This window comes from Dermacentor andersoni, chromosome 10 (genome assembly GCF_023375885.2).
Source record: "Dermacentor andersoni chromosome 10, qqDerAnde1_hic_scaffold, whole genome shotgun sequence".
NCBI lineage: Eukaryota > Metazoa > Arthropoda > Arachnida > Ixodida > Ixodidae > Dermacentor > Dermacentor andersoni.
In genome coordinates, this window is record NC_092823.1 from 44,533,548 (window position 1) to 44,551,387 (window position 17,840).

Genomic DNA, 17,840 nt, shown 5'->3' on the forward strand with positions numbered 1-17,840 from the left:
AATCGAATGCCGGGACAGCTTGGGCCGGGATAAACGTAAACGTGCCACTAGCACGGTAGCGATCTTTGCAGCACCACCCCGTGTAGTCGGCGTGCCTGGGCGTTGCTCGCTTGGAAATGCGTACGCTTGCCCTGAGCGCTGGAGCGGTATTGGCGAGCAATAGCATTCGAGGATGCAATCACTCTCGGGAGATCTTGCGCGACTCGGCAAAAGATGCACGTCGTGCCAAGTTTACTATCATCGCAGAGGACAGTGCACAGTTGGCACTCAGAATGCTAGTGTTCCAAGCGGCCGTGGCAAAAAAGAAAAAAGAAAAGAAAGAAACGCGGTCCTGTTCTAAAACGCGAAATCTCACGAAAGTTATCGAATCCCCCAAAAGCAACCGCTAGAGGATACTTGCTTGCAGCGATCCCGTCGACCAACGGGCGCTTGTGGCCAAATCGGCAAATGCGTGCCTATCATCGGTGATGACCGGACGGCGTGCACTATACCTTCACTTATGCCTGGGCCACGCTCTCCGCTGTTCACGTTTTATTTGACGCTGATAGTACAAGCTTTCGCGGCAACTTGCCTGGGCTTCGATTTAAGAAGGATGTGTCGGGTAATCGGGCATCTCTTAATTCTGGCCCCTGTGCCAAAGGATATGGAGCTGGCACGTGGAAATGGGGGCAGTGTAACGTCGCGGTCGTAAGACCGATAATCAAACATAAGTGCGGTTAATTATATAGACCGGCTGATCAAGCCAATCACCGCATTTCACTGGCATCGACGGGCTAGTCGGAAGACGTCCTTTTGACGTCATTCACGAAGCCAATTATTGATAGTGTTAGAACCTTTCATGTCGTCGCCGCGTTTTCGCTCAAGGACTCTGAAGGTCGACTGAACGACGGGACACATAAAGCCTTCGCCCTAATAAGCGACGATGAAGTAATCCAGGCTGTTTTCTCTTTTTCCCCTACCGTACATCACTAAGATAAGAAAATCCTCCACCTGTATGACAAATCAACCCATGCCGCGCTCAACAACAAGTTAGTTCCATTCAAATCGGGCTTTGAATATAGCTCGATACAAGAAAACTGGTTGCTTTTCGAAGATAACATGAAACTCGTTGCGCTGAACCTCGTTGAATGTCCCAGCGCAGTTTATTCCGATAAATTCACTTCGAGTTAATCGTTATAGACCATGGTTCACGAACGTGGTTAAAGAACTAGGTAGCAAAAAGAAGAGAAGAATATGTCTGTGCCGCCTTATTAGACTAAGGCGGAGTTCAAGCTCCCGGGAAAACTACTACGCAGCAGAAAGCGCATACTCGGCAGCTAACCGGCAACCGAAGGACTCATTTTTTTTCTTTTCGACTTACCATGCACGATAATCGATAATACAGAAACATTCTGCAAGTAATCAACACCTAGTTATCCCCTATTATAAGGATTTCCAATGATAGTGAACATTTCTCCGACATTGACTGTGCCATCATGTTCAACAGTACAATTTTATCTGTAATGACCACCGAACCGCAGGCGCCTCTTCCCGCTTACCGTGCTCCTACCCCGCCTTGAAGGCCGGGTATTGCTTTTTCGCGAGCTTAAATATCTGCACTGATTGATAACCTCAAACTATCGTCATCAGCCGGTGTTGAAGAAATCACCTCAAAGCTAAAAAAAAACTAAAAATTTATCTCCGAGATGTATCTAACCTTGCTGTCCTCACAGTCACTGCCATCAGGCGCCCAATGAGAAATGTGACTTGTGAGAAATGGGCAAGGTCGTTGCAGTCTTCAAATCCAGTAACTGTGAAAACCCCTTATTCTATGGTCCCGTTTCCATAACTGGTGTCCCTCGAGAAATCATGGAGCATGTAATACACTCGCACGCAGTTAATGATCTAGACAGCAACTTCTTTTTCCATCCATCACAGCACGGTTTCCGCAAACGTCTGTCATGTGACATTCAGTCAGCCACCTTTCTTAATGACCTATTCAAACCTCGATACGAACACTCAAACGGATATCATCTTTCTTGAATTTGCAAAGGAGTTTGATAAAGTAGCCCATCAGTGCTTAATATTAAAACTTTCTCAGTTGAACTTTTGCACGCTGATGACTTAACCTGAATAAACGAATTTCTTAGTAACTGCTCACAGACCGTCAGTGTTGACAGCAGTACTTGATACTTTCTTCTCGTTAGATGTGGCGTTCTGCTAGGTTCGGTATTAGATTCCCTCCTGTTCCTAATAGACATAAACATTCTATTACTGCATGTTACCTCTCATATTCGAACGTTTGCTGACGACTGCACTATATACCAATCTATCACTAACATTAACGGCCACATTTCGCTGCAGAAAGACCTAAACAGCATCAGCGAATGGTGTGATTGCTGGTCATAAACCTTACTAAACATAAATCAATTTCAGTTTCCCGTAGTGAAAAACGTTCCCACCTTTTTGAACAATTACTAACATCGCTATTGGCACTGCGGGCACGTTTAAGTATCTAAGCGTTACTATCACGCACGACCTAAGCTGGGGTGCGATCGGAGATGGTTGTTCGGCGCGTTCGTTCGGTTACCGGCGCGCGCGATTGGCCTACTCCGCGCCGACGTCGCCAGCCGTGGGGCGCGGCCACGTTTTTGGTGACGTCAAAATGACGACACGCTCCTGTCAATCATCCTCCCACCGAGCATTTCGTCTGCTAGGCGCCGAACCCGACGGGAGCTGGGAAGTTTGGAGCGATCATACGGCTTCGCATGGCGCGTCTGGTGGATTGGATTGGATCCAACCGGCGGCTGTGGCATAGCACGTTTGGATCCAATCCATAGTTTAATTCGAGAAAATGGCGCTTCCGTTGGGAACTTAGGTAGTTGCGCTGGCATTTCAAGAGGAAGGAGGAGAGCGGGTGGCGGTGCGAAATGCGTTTGAAGAAATGGCAGAAAGTGAATTCCGGCGTCGTTTTTGTTTCTCGAAACAAATAATTCGTTGGTTGTACAGAGAAATCTACCCCATCATCGGTGCCAGCGAGCCACTGGAATGTTGTCGCTGCCTCTTGAAAAGTGCGCCACTCTTCCCATGTTTTTTTTTTCTTTTTTCTCCTCGGTGTGCGCGACACCACCTAGGGACGACGCAAAGAAACTAATAGTTATAAATTGCAATAGTCACACGTATTACTATTCGAAAACGTGTTTGGGCTTGAGAAGAAAAAATACATTTTTTTAGATAAAGATTTCATTCATTTGGAAGACGAGAAACATTTCGTTTTGTAGTGTACTGTCTGCAAACAGACGACAAACGACGGAAGTAAACTTCCGGGGAGTTCACCGCTTCCTGATTGGCTGCTCTCTCCGCCCCGCTGTCACAAATTTTGCATACTGCAACTTTGTGACGTTGCAGCAACCGAACAGAACGCGCATCAAACAAAATATCTCCGATCGCACCCCTGGTGCTCGTACGTAGCTAACATCACCTCATCTACGAATAAAGATCCTTAGGATTTCCCATAAATGTAACCTTCGCAATGCTCCTCAGCATGTTCAATTACTGGCATATTGGGCACAGGTCAGGCCGAAACTCGAATATACATCGCCCACATGGAATCCTCACCAGACTTACCCTGTACCAATGCATTAGAATCCATGCGAAATCGAGCCACAAGGTCCATTCACTCGACATAAATCGTACGGAAATTAGAGCGACGCCATTAAAAGCAGAATCAGGGTTTAGACATCCTATACCATCGGCGCCGTATCGCCAGCTTATCATTATCTCACATGTCCTGCTCCAGTACCCTTCGCCACGTCCCTCAAATTATACCACGTTCACGCATATCACTACGCACAGGCCATGCACTATAGCTGATGCTCGCTCACGTGCCCCCCCCCCCCCCCTCCCCAAGTACTGTCGCCTTCTTGTTATATCACTTTCTCCCCTCGCACAGCAGCAGACTGGAATGGCCTTCCCCACCCCATCACTACCGTCATCACTTCAGCTGGCTTCATGGATGAAATAGCAAGTGCTTTGCAAATAATATTGGGAACTACCTTTTTAGTTATTTGTATTCCCACCCCTTGTGTAACACTCCGCAAGAGATTTTTCAAGGAAATGAAATGAAGTGAAAAGGAATAGAGTGCCAGAGCGTTGTGTGCATCTCTTTCATGACTGGTTGTTCAAATAAACTATTTCAAACGATGCGTTATGCGTGTCTCGTTCTTCAAGTATGTTTTCGCAAGCATCATGGAAGTTTCGTTGCGATTGTCGCCACAGAGTCGCCCATTACTGCTGTGGTTCCCCAGTGTTCCGAATCTGTTAGGCGCATTTACATGTTCATAATTGTCTGCATTGTGGTTACAGACGCTAGATTTGATGTTACGTGAAAAAGACCAGTTTGATTTAATTATTAGACACATCTTGTTATGACGAATCTACACGAATCTTTATAGGTGAATGTAACTATGTTTTGGCAGTTGTAACCATGACTAAACTTTACCTGAATTACTCGCCACTCTAAGTACGTTGGCATGCAGCAGGGAGCAATACACATGTTTTCATTGGCCTATATTTACAAAATTATGCTATTTAGTACTAAAAGAACACATTAGAGTTGATGTGACGTTACCTCCGAAATTGTTGATTGTTTAAACCAGTCTGATGCATCATGTGGATGTCATCTGTTGAAACATTTTCTCTTTAGCTGGAATCGACCAGTTACATAAGGTTTCATTGAACAGCTGGCAGTGGACCTGGAATTCAACAGAATGATTAAACCAGTGTGCCTGCCTACAGCAAAAATGGACCTTGCAGGCAAGACTCTTGTAGTTGCCGGCTGGGGAACAACAGAATGTAAGTAGCAAGGTTTTCGTTGCGCACAGTTGAAACTATATTTCTTATAAAGGAGGAAAGCCATAAGCTCTGAGGCAAGATGGCAAGGTGACGGCGTTTGGCATTTGCAGAAGCAAGCACATTTAGCGGGCAACAGACATGCACCATTACTGTTTCACATACTGTCGTCAAAATAGCCGCTAACTGCATGTTGACACTTTGCTAATTGTTAGGCTGACGGCACAAATGCCTTCCCATAAGATATTGCTTGCCTAGCTTAGAGCCATGAAAGACCACAATACACACGTCTCCGTAACCCGTTTTTCTGATCAAACTGAAGTTTCATGGCCACCAGCTTTGGACAACACCATTTTACGAACATACTTAGCTCACACTTTTTTTTTCTAAATTTCAGTGGAGACAAGGTAGAAAGTGCCGCGCAGAATGCGAAGCACGTAGTGCTTCCCGCATACGTTTCCTGGTAAAGATTACTGCCACGTAAGCTGCCGCACCGACGGCAGCTTACGACGTAGGATTTGCGTCACTAACCTTTCGGATATGAAAGAATCACCCTAGCGACTGATTTCAATGTTGTTGCAGCAGCGCTATGGACGATGGCGTGCTGTCAAATTTATCATCACTACCATTGCTACCATTACTCTAAATTACTATTATTACCATTACCCTAAAGCAATAAAGCATTTCGTTTCACCCTCAGCAGTTGTAGCGGTGGTTTTCAACAGCTTCGCTGGTCCACTTTCACAGCGCCGCAAAAGTGGTCCCCCCCCCCACGGCAACCTATGCCTTTGAACTAAAAACGTTGGCTAAAAGTCAATTTTTTACAATTCTTCAAGTGTGTTGTTACCGCCAATATTTTTTACAAATTTGTTCATTCCTTAGAAAAATTGAAGATACAGGTAGTATATTATATAGGGGAGGGTCCCAAAATTAATGATTGCAACGGCACCCTCAGGACGCTTGCCTAAGAGGAATGATGCGCTCTGCGTCCTTTTGGCTGTTTATACGTTATTTAACGTCCATCATCGCCCTTAGGCCAGACTTCAGCTGTCTCTCACCGAATAAACACAGGTAATTCCAACCCATCAACCATCGGCCTTACCATGTGTCCACGTAAGAGCGTGAAACCATTCAAAAGAAAATGAAGATGCTCGCTAAGGACATAACCGAACCGTCATATAGTCCTTGACCATTCCTTACCATATCACCAAAAGTAGATGACAATACTAGGCGATTCTGCATCGAATACTGCCATTAGCGAAATTTTCGAGAACGCGCAACCTTTTTTTCCCTATTCACGACGCCCAGTGATAATGATTGATGATGAATTCGATTGGAATTCCGTTCAAAACGGGGCGGTGACAAATAGTCACATACACTGCTTGATCCTTACTCGGGCATTACGTGCATCTATTGCAGTTTAACATTTTGCCTATCGCTCTTCGATCTTTGCTCTTTTCATCAGAACCTTTAAATTTATGCTGTACAGTAAACTAAGCCTGTAATGACTCCGGCCCCATCATTCTCTTGCCTGCTTCATTTCTCGCCAACACTCTGAAGGTCTCTTGTTTATTCAATACAATTCAATTCATTTTATTTAACATCAAAATCTTGAGGACCACGAACGTGGTCCAATGGCCTTTCTAACACGCAGTGCAAGAGCATAAGGTGAGGTGTTACATATTCAGTAGAGTCATCTTAGTCCCACTAAGTCTGAGTCTAGATGCCATGAGCGCTCGAGGATCAGGTGCGCCAAGATGTCCGGTACACCGCATATTAGGCAACGGTGTCCTTGGAGTGTCGGGTAGAGTCTGCGCATCAGTATATCGTGGGTGTAAGTGTTACTCTGCAGTCTTCTGTGTGTGGTACTTTCTTCTTTGTTGAGCTTTCGGTGAAGTGGCGGGTACACCCTGTAATGTTTGGGGTCGGGCATGAAATAGAAGCGGGCCCATGCCGTCGTCCAACTTGTCCACGCTAAGGACGTTGTTGAAGGGAAGGACTGCTTCTCATCGAGAACGAATAATATGGGATTTAATTACAGTGTCTACATGAGAACGTTACAGTTCATCAGTCTAACATGACTGAAAGAGGAATACACACTCAGCAGTCGCACAATAGCTGCTTATAAGCACTCTGTCCTCCCTTGATCTCTGGGTGAAGGAAAAACGGCCGTTCAACCTGCTACCAATTCGTAGCGTTGAAAGTCATCGTAGCCGACCCGCCTTTGAGGGGGAGTGGTTACACACAGTTCCGCGCAGGTTTCACTGACCAGGCCGAGGTGAGCGGGCTCTCGCAGACACGTGTCTTGCCCCGAGCAGGCGCCTCTTCATCCCAGTGTTGACTCCGCAGACAATGGCCACCACGGCTGTCCATTGTATGGCGTCTTCTAAGGCCCGTGAGAACGCACCGCAAAGCATCTCCTTCCAGGAATTCCCCGTGCTTCAGTTGAACCGTGAAGGCGTTGGCGATGTCACGATTTGGTCCGCCGACCGCGTTTAGTCATAGCGGCGTCGAGGAAGTGTTGTGCGACACAAGGTCGTCCCTACAAAACGAGTCGCCGCGGCAGGTGGGGAAGGCTTCCATAGTCACTGCGGGGAAGCTCGCCCCGCTCGCAGCTGCGGCTGGCTGGGAAAATTTTGTACGTCGGTACCCTTGCAGGCCGTTCGTCACACCCCGCGTTCCAGCCTGTGCAAAACGCGAAGCGCGGGCGGTTTGCCGGATGAGCGGGGTCGTAAACGTGAGCGACCAAATTGGTGGCGCCAGCTGGTGGTGCAAAGCTTAACCACCTAAACACAGAGTCAATCACTATATTTTTCTTAGTTGGGGCGTAAATTTTCGATAGCGGCGTCATGGCGAACACAGTTACGCCGCGGCGAAAATTTGTACCAGCAGCGAAGCAGAACAAAGTAGGTTACTACAGTTTTAGCTCTGTGTTTGTCTGGTTGAGCTCTACTACACCAGGTGGCTGCGCCCCTCCGGCCACTTACGTTTACGCCCCGGACCATCCGGCAATCCGCCGAAAGCGCCCCCGCTTGCCGGAATAGTGAAGTATCTATTTTCACCCTTTCCACCAAACGTGAGAGCTGTCGAAAGCGGCAGTCGTATGCCGCTACTCAATTAAGTACATCTTTACTATCTCCAATAGGGTAAGCACCGGCAACAGTTAACTAACTACGTATACTATAGACGACCGCCGACCGGAAACAATTTGCATCTTAAGCACAAATATGTCTACAAATGACTATCGGATTCTGTGTGAAATTGTGGTGATTCGGTTTAGTGGTTAGAGTGCTTGGTTCTTAGGTGCCGTGCCCGGGTTGAATTTCTAGTGTATGATGTGGTTCAACGCTGCTTGTAATAAACTGCGCGCAAAATGACTCTGGGCGGCACTCGTTTACGAGAAATTAATTTTTTAACGCGTAAGCATTCTTTGGCGCGTACTCTAACAAGGTCTGTCTGTCACGCGGAAAGTGTAATGCCTTGTAGCTGCACAAGAATGCGTAATTTGCGAAGTTAAGCCATTCAATCCTCATAATAGCGTAGATGTAGGTGATTGGAATCTATATAAGCGATAAAGAAACAATTGACAAACGAAAAAGAACTGGTCAGAGAGGAAACCGTTCTCGTCAGGCCACCTTGAAAGCTTATCTGCCGCATTACGGGTGTGTGTGTGTATGCAGAGAAGCGTGCTTTGGAGCTGCTGAGTATAACTGATTCGTAAATGTGACAGTAGTTTAATCTTAAATAATTGGTGGCGTTAAAAAAAGAAAAAAATTAGCGACGTCGCCGCGGCGAGGTCGTAACAAAAAAAAGTGAAGTGCACCTCCGCCATGGTTCGGCCCGGCGTTTCACTGTCTTCGGGATCGGCCCACGTATGGGGAGATATTTTTTTTTTATCACGCCAAGAACGACGCGACATTTCCCTTGGACGGTAGAGACACATCGCCGTAAGATAACTCCGCCTCTATTCCAACCTGTGAAAGTGCACGCACGAAGTTGTACTATCAGCGTCAAATGAAACGTGAACATCGGAGCGCGTGGCCTAAGCATAAGTGAAGGTGTAGTGCGCGCCGTCCAGTCATCGCCAATGAGAGGCACGCACATCCGGTTTCGCCGCTCGGCACTCGTTTTGGAGTGAGACAAACGGCTAAACGCGCTCAGCACACCAATGCCGGTCACCGTCGCGGCTGCCAGCGATACGGGGCTGCGCAAATTTGCCGATTGAGAGAATGATGTGGCGCACCTGCGGCAAACCACGTGAGCGAATCTATAATGATGACGGTGCAAATTGCTGCGCACGCACCGCTGTTCGCGTCGGCGAACTGTGCGACAATACTTGCCGTAAACTGCGCACTTTAGCTTCTGTTTTGTTTTATTTTTGTTTTCCACCGCTCGAATGTAGGATTCAGCTCGCAGTCGAAAATATTTCACTATTGGGGCATCGCGCGGTGTGGTCACATCGGCAAATAGGTTCCGGTCAATGGTGATGACTGGACGGCGCGCACTATACCTTCACTTATGCTTGGGCCACGCTCTCCGCTGTTCACGTTTCGTTTGACGCCGATAGTGCGTCGACTTTCATTTTGAGTCAAATTCATTTCAAGTGGATACGTCTTGCAAGCTCACCGCCTACAATTCGTGAATGGCAATACGTGCCAGGAAGTAATTAATTAAGAAGTTAATTAGTGATTTTTGGTAATGAGTTGAATACGTGTTTTGATTTCTTGTAGGAATGTCTCCCCTCATCAAATAATCGAGCTCAAGGACAAGAATCATCCTATCTGCAACAGGCGACATTTAAAAATTCCTGAAGACTTAGGAAGAATACGCATATATTACGAACAAAATAAAATACAAACCGCACAATTAGAAATAAGTATGTAACTTGTTTTCGCATTGCCTGGCACATGCCTACCACTCCTGTATAAAAGAATGCATTGAATCATTTCCAAGTAAACAGGAAATTCAGTTGCGGGTCAGTGCTCTTGTAGCGTCTTTCTAGCATATTTACGTTGCTATTAGCTTCTCAAAACCAACTATTGTTCGCGATTGGCTTTTAATTCACGTAGCGAAGATATTATAGGAAAATGTTTATTCTCCTGATTTTATTTTCTTCTTTCTATGTAGCAGCAAACAGTAGTGAAATTCTTCTGCACGCAGAAGTTGTTGCTCTCCCAGATGATGAGTGCCAAGCATTGTTACCAAGAATTATACATCCCATCACGCGACGCCGCCTGCATCCTGGTCCCGCAATTTGTGCTTCCGGTGAAAACCAGGGCTCCTGTCGGGTAAGCACAGTTCACAGTTGCTTTAGGAAGTCAAGGTCAAGTACAGAGTGTTTATCTAATGGATTACTCTTTAGTTAGCTGCGTTGAGGATACACCGCTTTCTCACTGATAGAGGCTTTTCGTGGCTCCGCTTTTGTGGTTGGGCGTTTGCCGCGTATTTTGCCCGAGAGAAGATGCCCCTACCCTCACGGGAGAGCTGTCTATCCGCTCTGCATACATTTCGACGGACCGCAAAAGCGGGCGATGAGGGTGCGGATGTAGAGGCTTTAATCTAACGGAGTGGCGGGGAAGTGTTCCTTGTCCAACGCCAATCCTTGGCCACCAGGACACATCTTGGCGCCGTCTGCCGCAAGCCACTCGTGTTACGTGCGAAACTGGGCCACGTACCGAGCTGCCTGCTACTAGCAGAGTTGCGGGGGCGCGTTCGTTACCCAACGCTAATCATTGGCAACGGGGACACACCTTAGCCCAGTCTGCCGCCGGCCACCCGAGTTACGTGCGAAACAGGGCCACGTACCGAGCCCCCTGTTACTAACCGAGTGGCGGGGGCACGTTCGTTGTCCAACGTCAGTCATTGGCCACGAGGACACATCTTGGCGCCATCTGCGGCCGGCCACCCAAGTTAAGTGCGAAACAAGTCCACGTACCGAGCTACCTGCTACTAACCGAGTGGCGGGGGTGCGTTCGTTTCCAACGCCAATCATTGGCCACGAGGACACATCTTGGTGCCATCTGCCGCCGGCCACCCGAGTTACGTGCGAAACTGGGCCACGCACGGAGCTGTCTCCTGCTAGGCAAGTTGCGGGCGCGTTCGTTATCCAACGCCAATCATTGGCAACCGGGACGCATCTTGGCCCCGTCTGCCGCCGGCCACCAAAGTTACGTGCGAAACTGGGCCACGTACGGAGCTGCCTGCTACCAGTCGATTAACGGGGGCGCGTTCGTTATCCAACGCCAATCATTGGCCACGGGGACACATCTTGACGCCATCTGCAGCCAGCCACCCGAGTTACGAGCGAAACTGGGCCACCTACCGAGTGCCTGCTACTAGGTGAGTTGCGGTGGCGCGTTGGTTATCCAACGCCAATCACGGGCAACGGGGACACCATAGAGTTTCTCACTACGTTACCTAGAGGGAAATCTGGCGCTGCTGCGCTGTGGTATGCATGGGAATGCCGGCATATTGTGGATTCGGATTGGCATCGTTCTCGTAGAGACAGGACACCTTGAAGACGCGCTTGGCAAGTACCGTTACGTCTGTCACAATGATTCATTTTCTACTAGAACAGCACATGAAAAGCTGTTTTAGCTTTATTGTTACGCGAAAACATGTTTTGTTTAACTATGAGAACTTGTTATTGTGTGTGCGACTACATGTTACGTAAAAAGTATCAGCGGGCCGCTAAAGTTGGAGGACAGACAACAAGGTTCGCGCTCGCTTTGAAACAGTTGGTCGTCTGTTCTTGCTTTTCTTCGCTTGGTCATGCATCGTGGGTGAGTAAAGATGTAATATGCGTGAATGGAAACATTTTATGAAGATTTTACTTTGAGAACGCGTTATTTGCGTAGCCATATCCACGTTTTAGACGAAGCCTCTTACAACATCAGCCAACACGAGCCTCGCAGACACATATACCGTCATTCCCATGACGGCACGGTGCCTCCTTAAGAAACTCCCATAGACGGTGGCGCCAGATTACCCTCTAGGTGTTATAGTGAGAAACTCTATGGGGGACACATCTTGGCCCCGTCAGCCACCGGCCACCGAGTGAAGTGCGAAGCAGGGCCACGTAGCGAGGTTCTGGCACTAATCGAGTGGTGGGGGCGCGTTCGTTGTCCGACGGCAATCATTGGCCACGAGGACACATCTAGGCGCCGTATGCCGCCAGCCACCCGAGTTACGTGCGAAACTGGGCCACGTACCGAACTGCCTGCTGCCAGTCGAGTTGCGGGGGCGCGTTCGTTATCCAACGCCAATCATTAGCAATGGGGACAAATCTTGGCCCCGTCAGCCGCCGGCCACCCGAGTTATGTGTGAAACAGGGCCACGTACCGAGCTGCCTGTTACTAACCAAGTGGCGGGGGTGACTAAAGATATGAAAGCTTATATGAAGTTACAGAACACATACGGGTCAGTGAACGTCAGTGAACTTTTGAGTGAGCAGCGATAAGCTTTGCGTTCTTTTTAATAGGCTACCTGACTTGGCGAGTTTTTGCTAATCTCTTCACTATTACTGATGACTTGATTTGTGTTAATTGTGCGCAGCGTATCAGGAGCGAGTTAATCGTAGTACAGAACGAGTACAAGTGGCGTTTGTTGTTGTTTTGTGCTGTCGTGGCACTGTCGACTCCTCACGACACCACGAATTAGAGCACTCTACGGACCATTTATTTTTCTGGCTGGGGCCTATCCGAGCTTGCAAATGCCATGCGGAGGCCCACCCAAACCCTGCCCGGTGGTTTCAAACCTAGCTCGTAAGCGACCTGGCCGGGCGGGATACGGCGTGTTAACCCTTGAGCACAAACGAGACATGGTCTAGTTTTGGGTTATTGTGAAGGCACCAGCTGCACACAGAGCATTTTTCTAGAGAGTCCTGACTGTGTCAGGATTTGCAGTGGCGCTGTTGTGGACAAATGAACAGGTAAAACAAAAAGACAAGTTGTATCTTCTGTTTATCTTGGTCGTGAATTAATGCGTTCCATGAACGTCCATACTATATTTTTCAAGTAGGAGCACAGTAACATATAGCGAAAGCACAAGCGACCACTCATACACACACCGCTATAACCACTTAATCTGAATACTCCACTTCAAAGAATCATAGCAACGTACAATGCCAGGGCTCAAGCCAGTAATCTTGGCGGGAAATGTATAGCTTTGTAAAACATAAATTGGTAACGCTTGTGTGCAGCCACATACATTTCACGTGCAACAAGCCTTTCTCATTGCTCCATTCGGCTTCATTCTAATGGCGTCTGCATTTCAGTGAGCAAATTATGTGCTGTGTTTCGTAACATGAGTGAACTTGGACTTTCTCTGATTTTGTTGCGACATGTAGGGTGTTAAGCACAATGCAGTTACGGCACAGTCTCTCCGAAAATGCAGCGTGGAGCCGGACGTCGTGAGGCCAACAACACGAATGGCGGCAACATAATCACGTGTTCGCGTTTTATTATTATTTTTTTACTGCGTGTGCCAATTTGTCGTGTTGCTGTCATCGCCACAATTTGACCGATGGCTTTGCTGTTTAAAAAATAAAACATGAAGAAATAGAGAGTTACAGCTGAACGGGTTTGTGGACGAGCGGGCCCAGCTGGTGAGCGGAGAAGCCACTGCGAATGCACGGTTACGAGGCGGGCCGATTTCGCTTGTCCCCTCTCCCCAGTGGAGGACATGCAGCGGACCTTGTGTTTTTGCGAAACAAACATGGCGACCACCGCTAGTGCGCGCAGCAGTGGCATGTCATCGGTGCCGCCTTCTAAGGCGGCGCTGTCAATATGAAATCATATAATTACAACAAGCATGTACTTTGTTTAATCCTTGCAGCGTAATAAAAGCAGGCTTGACTTGTGTTCTTTTCATACTAACTCCAACCTTGTTCCAGAGGTGGCGAAAAAAAAAACGACTACTCGACCGACAGTTACTTCGACTTTGTTCGACAGGTGGGGCAGCAAAGCGCTCCGCTTGGCCGAACGAGGGATCGCTGAGCTAAAACTGCTCCTTTCGTGCTGTGCTCCGCTGCCCTCTCCGCACGCCTCTTGTAGAGCTGGGAAGTAAACCCGCTCAGCTGTAGCTCTCTAATGAGGCACAACAAAGAACCTGCGCGCGCGCACGCACGCATGCGCACAAGCACACAACCCACGCACACAGTCCACGAAGAAAAGCTGTCGGAGTACTACGGAAAATTCAAGTAGCTTTAGAAACATAGCGGCTCCATATTGGGAGGCTGAACCGAACTGGCGATTACGTTACGGTTACACAAGCTGCAGTTGCCGAGAAGCACGAAAAGCAGTCAGGGTCTTTGAATGCTATCGCGTTGCACTCTTAAAGGCGAAGCTTAAGCGTCCTCCAAATTCTTCCTCAGGATTTTGAGAATGACAGCCCACAAACAAATGTAATTAAAGAAAAGAAACACCGACAGCGCATATCTTACTTGATGTCTTCTCAGACTGAAATATTAAAAGTTTGAAAGGATAAAAGAAACCTGAAAATGATGTGATCTTTTTTCTTTAGCGGGGCCGTGCACTACCTCCGGCATCGGCCCACGCACCAGGCCGCGTTTCTGCCTGAAAACTTGCCTTCGTGCATGGCGTTCACCGTCAACGTTTCCTAGTAAACATTACGATAACATAGGCTGCAGTTGCCCGGAAGCGTGATAAGCAGTGAGGGATCTTCGGAAAATATTGCGTTCTAATTTTAAAGACGAATAAGGAATTTTATCCACGACACCGGTAGACCAGATAGGTTCCAGACGGGTTACAGCAAATTCACATGGTAGGCTTAAGTGTCCTCCAAATTTTTTTATTGTGTTTCCGGTTCGGTTCAGGCTGAGGCACGTTTAAAAATGTCGGTTTGGGTTCGGTTCCAGCCAAAGTTCCGTTTCAATCATGGTGTTTGGTGCGAGTTCAGCTTGACATCCCACTAATTATGCTTTGAACTATGGCAGATTATTCTAGTAGCTTGAAGAAAGAATGAGGAAATCAAACGGAAACCAGTAGCAAGTTGCATTTTGACCTAGCACGTGTACCTGTATTTGTGCAGAAATAATAAAAAGAATTTTTGCTGCAACGTTAAAGAAACATCTCATAACTCGAAGAAATCGTTTAAAATTGTTTATTCTTGTTCTTGCAGTCAAGTGAACTCAGACAGGATCATACTTCGAGGCATATAGGGAAGAGGACCTAGGCAATTTTTAGTAAAGCTTTCAAAATTCAATCACATTTACCATCTCTTCAGCGCCATCGCAATGCAAATACCTCTATAACTAGTCGCCGTGTTCTTGTGGTTCTGCAACACCTAGTAAAGGGAATAACGTTTCATACTGCCGGCTTCCTTTTATATACCATTAAAGCAATGGCGTCAATTGATCAAGTCCTCAGGTAGTCAATGGAAGCAAGCCCTGTCGAAAACACCGGTGGAGTTTGTTGAATATGTGTCACCGGTATAAATACCTCGGGTCGGAAATTTAGCGATTAAGCAGTCTAAAGTACTGTGCTACAGAAGTAGCTTAGGGCTTGTGGGGCCATCCATAGAGAGCTGAACTTAATGCATAAAGCTTGTAGTTTGAAGATTTTAATAAGTGAGGCAGATATATCAGTGTCCGTTGAAGAGATGCCGCGAACATGCACAGTTGGCACCGCGGTGTCAAAGCACAAACGGATAGGGCGTGAACGATCCATAATATTACGTAATTTAATTTTTCATTTTAATAGGATGCGAACGCGGCGATTCTCTTCTCCACATCCAGGCGCCTTGCTCCTGTGGCGATTGCTACCGTCGCAGCGAAAAACAATGTCGCCGATTACGCTTGCGTGTAAAAATTTCAGTTTCCGCGGTAGATGCGAGAGAAACGCGTTAGCATTACCTCGTACCTCTTTGAGGCGCCGGATACATGATTTAAGCCACGTCGGCCACATTGCGAAATAATGTTCACAAGTGACGGTGGTCCAGATCAGACTGCCATCAGTTGTAATATATATATACATACACACTTGCGAACGCTTCTAAACTCTCGCACCCTCACTCTACCTCTACTATGCGACCCCCCTTCGCACACTTCACACACGCACACTCTTTTTTCCGCTTTCACACTCCTAATGCCAAGGCATTAAAAAAAGAAGGAGGCATAGGAGCTTAAGTGATTTCACGCATTTCGAGTGTGCTTGTCAGGCTGATGACCTTCCGCATTTTCTCTTCTTTGCTCCGATAGGGGGATTCAGGCGGACCGTTAACGCTCACGAACGACGATGGAAGAACACTGCAAGTCGGAGTTGTTTCGATTGGTGTTTCGTGCCCATCCAACGCAGCGTCAGTGTACGCGAGTGTTGCCAGCCACATCAAATGGATACGAAGAGCCCTCAACCGCCCCAGAAAGTGGAGAAAGCTCGTGTTTACCCGGAAGGAAGTCAACCTCGGCTAGGCATAATGAGGCTCTCCGATTGTAACAGTGTTGAAAAGTCTACTCGGAATCGTCGGCTAATTGGTCAGTTATGTTGAAAAGAACAGCGCTAAGACGCCGATAAAACAACCCCGTTCCCCCTCCCTACTCCTTGAAAAAAGAAAAAGAAAAATAGAGGCAATGCTGAAACCCAGTTAATTAATAAAGTTGCTTATTCCATGCAATACAAGAGCTCGCAGCGCGAAGCGGTGTAGTTTTTTAGAGTTCTAATGTTGGAAACGGCCGCCGACCCTCTAGGACGCTACATCGGAGAGCTATGGGTGATCTCGGAGTGGATGTAGTTCAACAACGATAATTTAAATATCAAGCTTCACAAAATGGTTTCTTGGGTGAGTCTTACTATTTCAGTCATGACGGCGATCTGCGCGCTACGTAAAACAAGCGACAAGAAACCAAGGTGGTAACACGGATGCAGCGCTGTCTTCCGACTAATTTTTTTTTTTGGACAACCATAGGCTTATATGCGGGAAAACGAGAACAGGAAACAAAGGACAGAAAACCGACAAAGCTTTTAAAATGTGACATAGGCGCTAAGAAACGCGCGGGGGAGGGAATCCGCGAATGGTGACGTAACGCGGGCACGCCGCGAACGCTCGCCCGTCTACACCGTGCCAGATAAGAACGTTACCGTGTTCAAACGTTTCCGTGCGAGGTGCGCTGCGTCGTTCCCGTGGTATGTCGTCGCTTTCGCGGCATCTGTCGCTGCCACCTACCCGGCGTCCATGCCAGTGTTCTGGCACTTCTTCGAGTGCTGATGTTAGGCTCTGCGCTGAAGCGTGCATTCAACTACGAATTGAATATCTGCAGTGCAGTTGACCTTTAAAAGCTAGAAGCTCCGTGTGGGCAATATATATATACCGTACTAGTTGTGCTCAGACCACTGTATGCATTGTGGTGTTTCATGCGCGCAGCTACAAAGCACGAACCTTGTAGCGTTTTCGTTCACAGCGGGCACACCAGCAACGGAAAGCCGAACGCTGTCCTGGCTCCACCGCATAGCAAATTGTGCAGCTAGGTGCACTGACTGACTGAAAAACTTTAGCGTTCGAAGTATTTACAGGGAGCGTGTGGAGCAGTCCTTAAGGGGCCTTTCCTTATAAAGACTAGGTGGGCACCTCATTGCAGGAGCCCATTGGCTGTAGCCGCGGCTCGGGCACGGCCGACCAGGGCCTCCTGGCTCGCCAGGTCGGAGCAGCCGAGCAGGGCCGCCTCCCCGTCCACCCGGGTAGGGTTGGATATAGGGGGAAGGTGAGGGGTTAATTGGCATGCCCACACCATGTGGAATATGTCCGAAGATTTTTCCTCATAGTGCGCGAACTTCCCTGTGCACGCAGGGCCGGAATGTTTTTGGACTACCGGGCACAACAGTGTTTTAGTACACGTAGGCGAAGGAGTAAACGCTCCTCCGCCTACGTGAGGCCCTTACAGGGCTTAGGAAAGATTGCAGGGCCGCATTGGTAGTGTTGGGTGATTTCCTTCAAGGTAAATGCCGGATTGGGGTCGGAGTCCACAGCGACGGGAGGCGAGGGCGATGCCCGGAGAG

At 47.9% G+C, this 17,840-nt stretch overlaps 1 protein-coding gene across 7 annotated transcripts in view; it reads left to right on the forward strand.

The window, feature by feature from the left end:
* LOC126546333 (chymotrypsinogen A-like) overlaps nt 1-16,468 on the forward strand; it is a 128,948-nt gene extending 112,480 nt beyond the window's left edge. For 4 of the 7 annotated variants that reach the window (XM_055062227.1, XM_055062226.1, XM_055062225.1 and 1 more), the window contains 3 exons: nt 4,722-4,833; nt 9,958-10,118; nt 16,049-16,468. In XM_055062227.1, the coding sequence (XP_054918202.1) occupies nt 4,722-4,833; nt 9,958-10,118; nt 16,049-16,258 (483 nt within the window). In that variant the 3' untranslated portion in view covers nt 16,259-16,468. Of the gene's footprint in view, nt 1-3,931; nt 4,186-4,721; nt 4,834-9,957; nt 10,119-16,048 lie in introns of those variants that run through there. The other 3 variants (XM_055062224.1, XM_055062228.2, XM_055062229.1) reach the window with 3 other exon arrangements.
* The last annotated feature ends 1,372 nt before the right edge of the window (nt 16,469-17,840 follow it).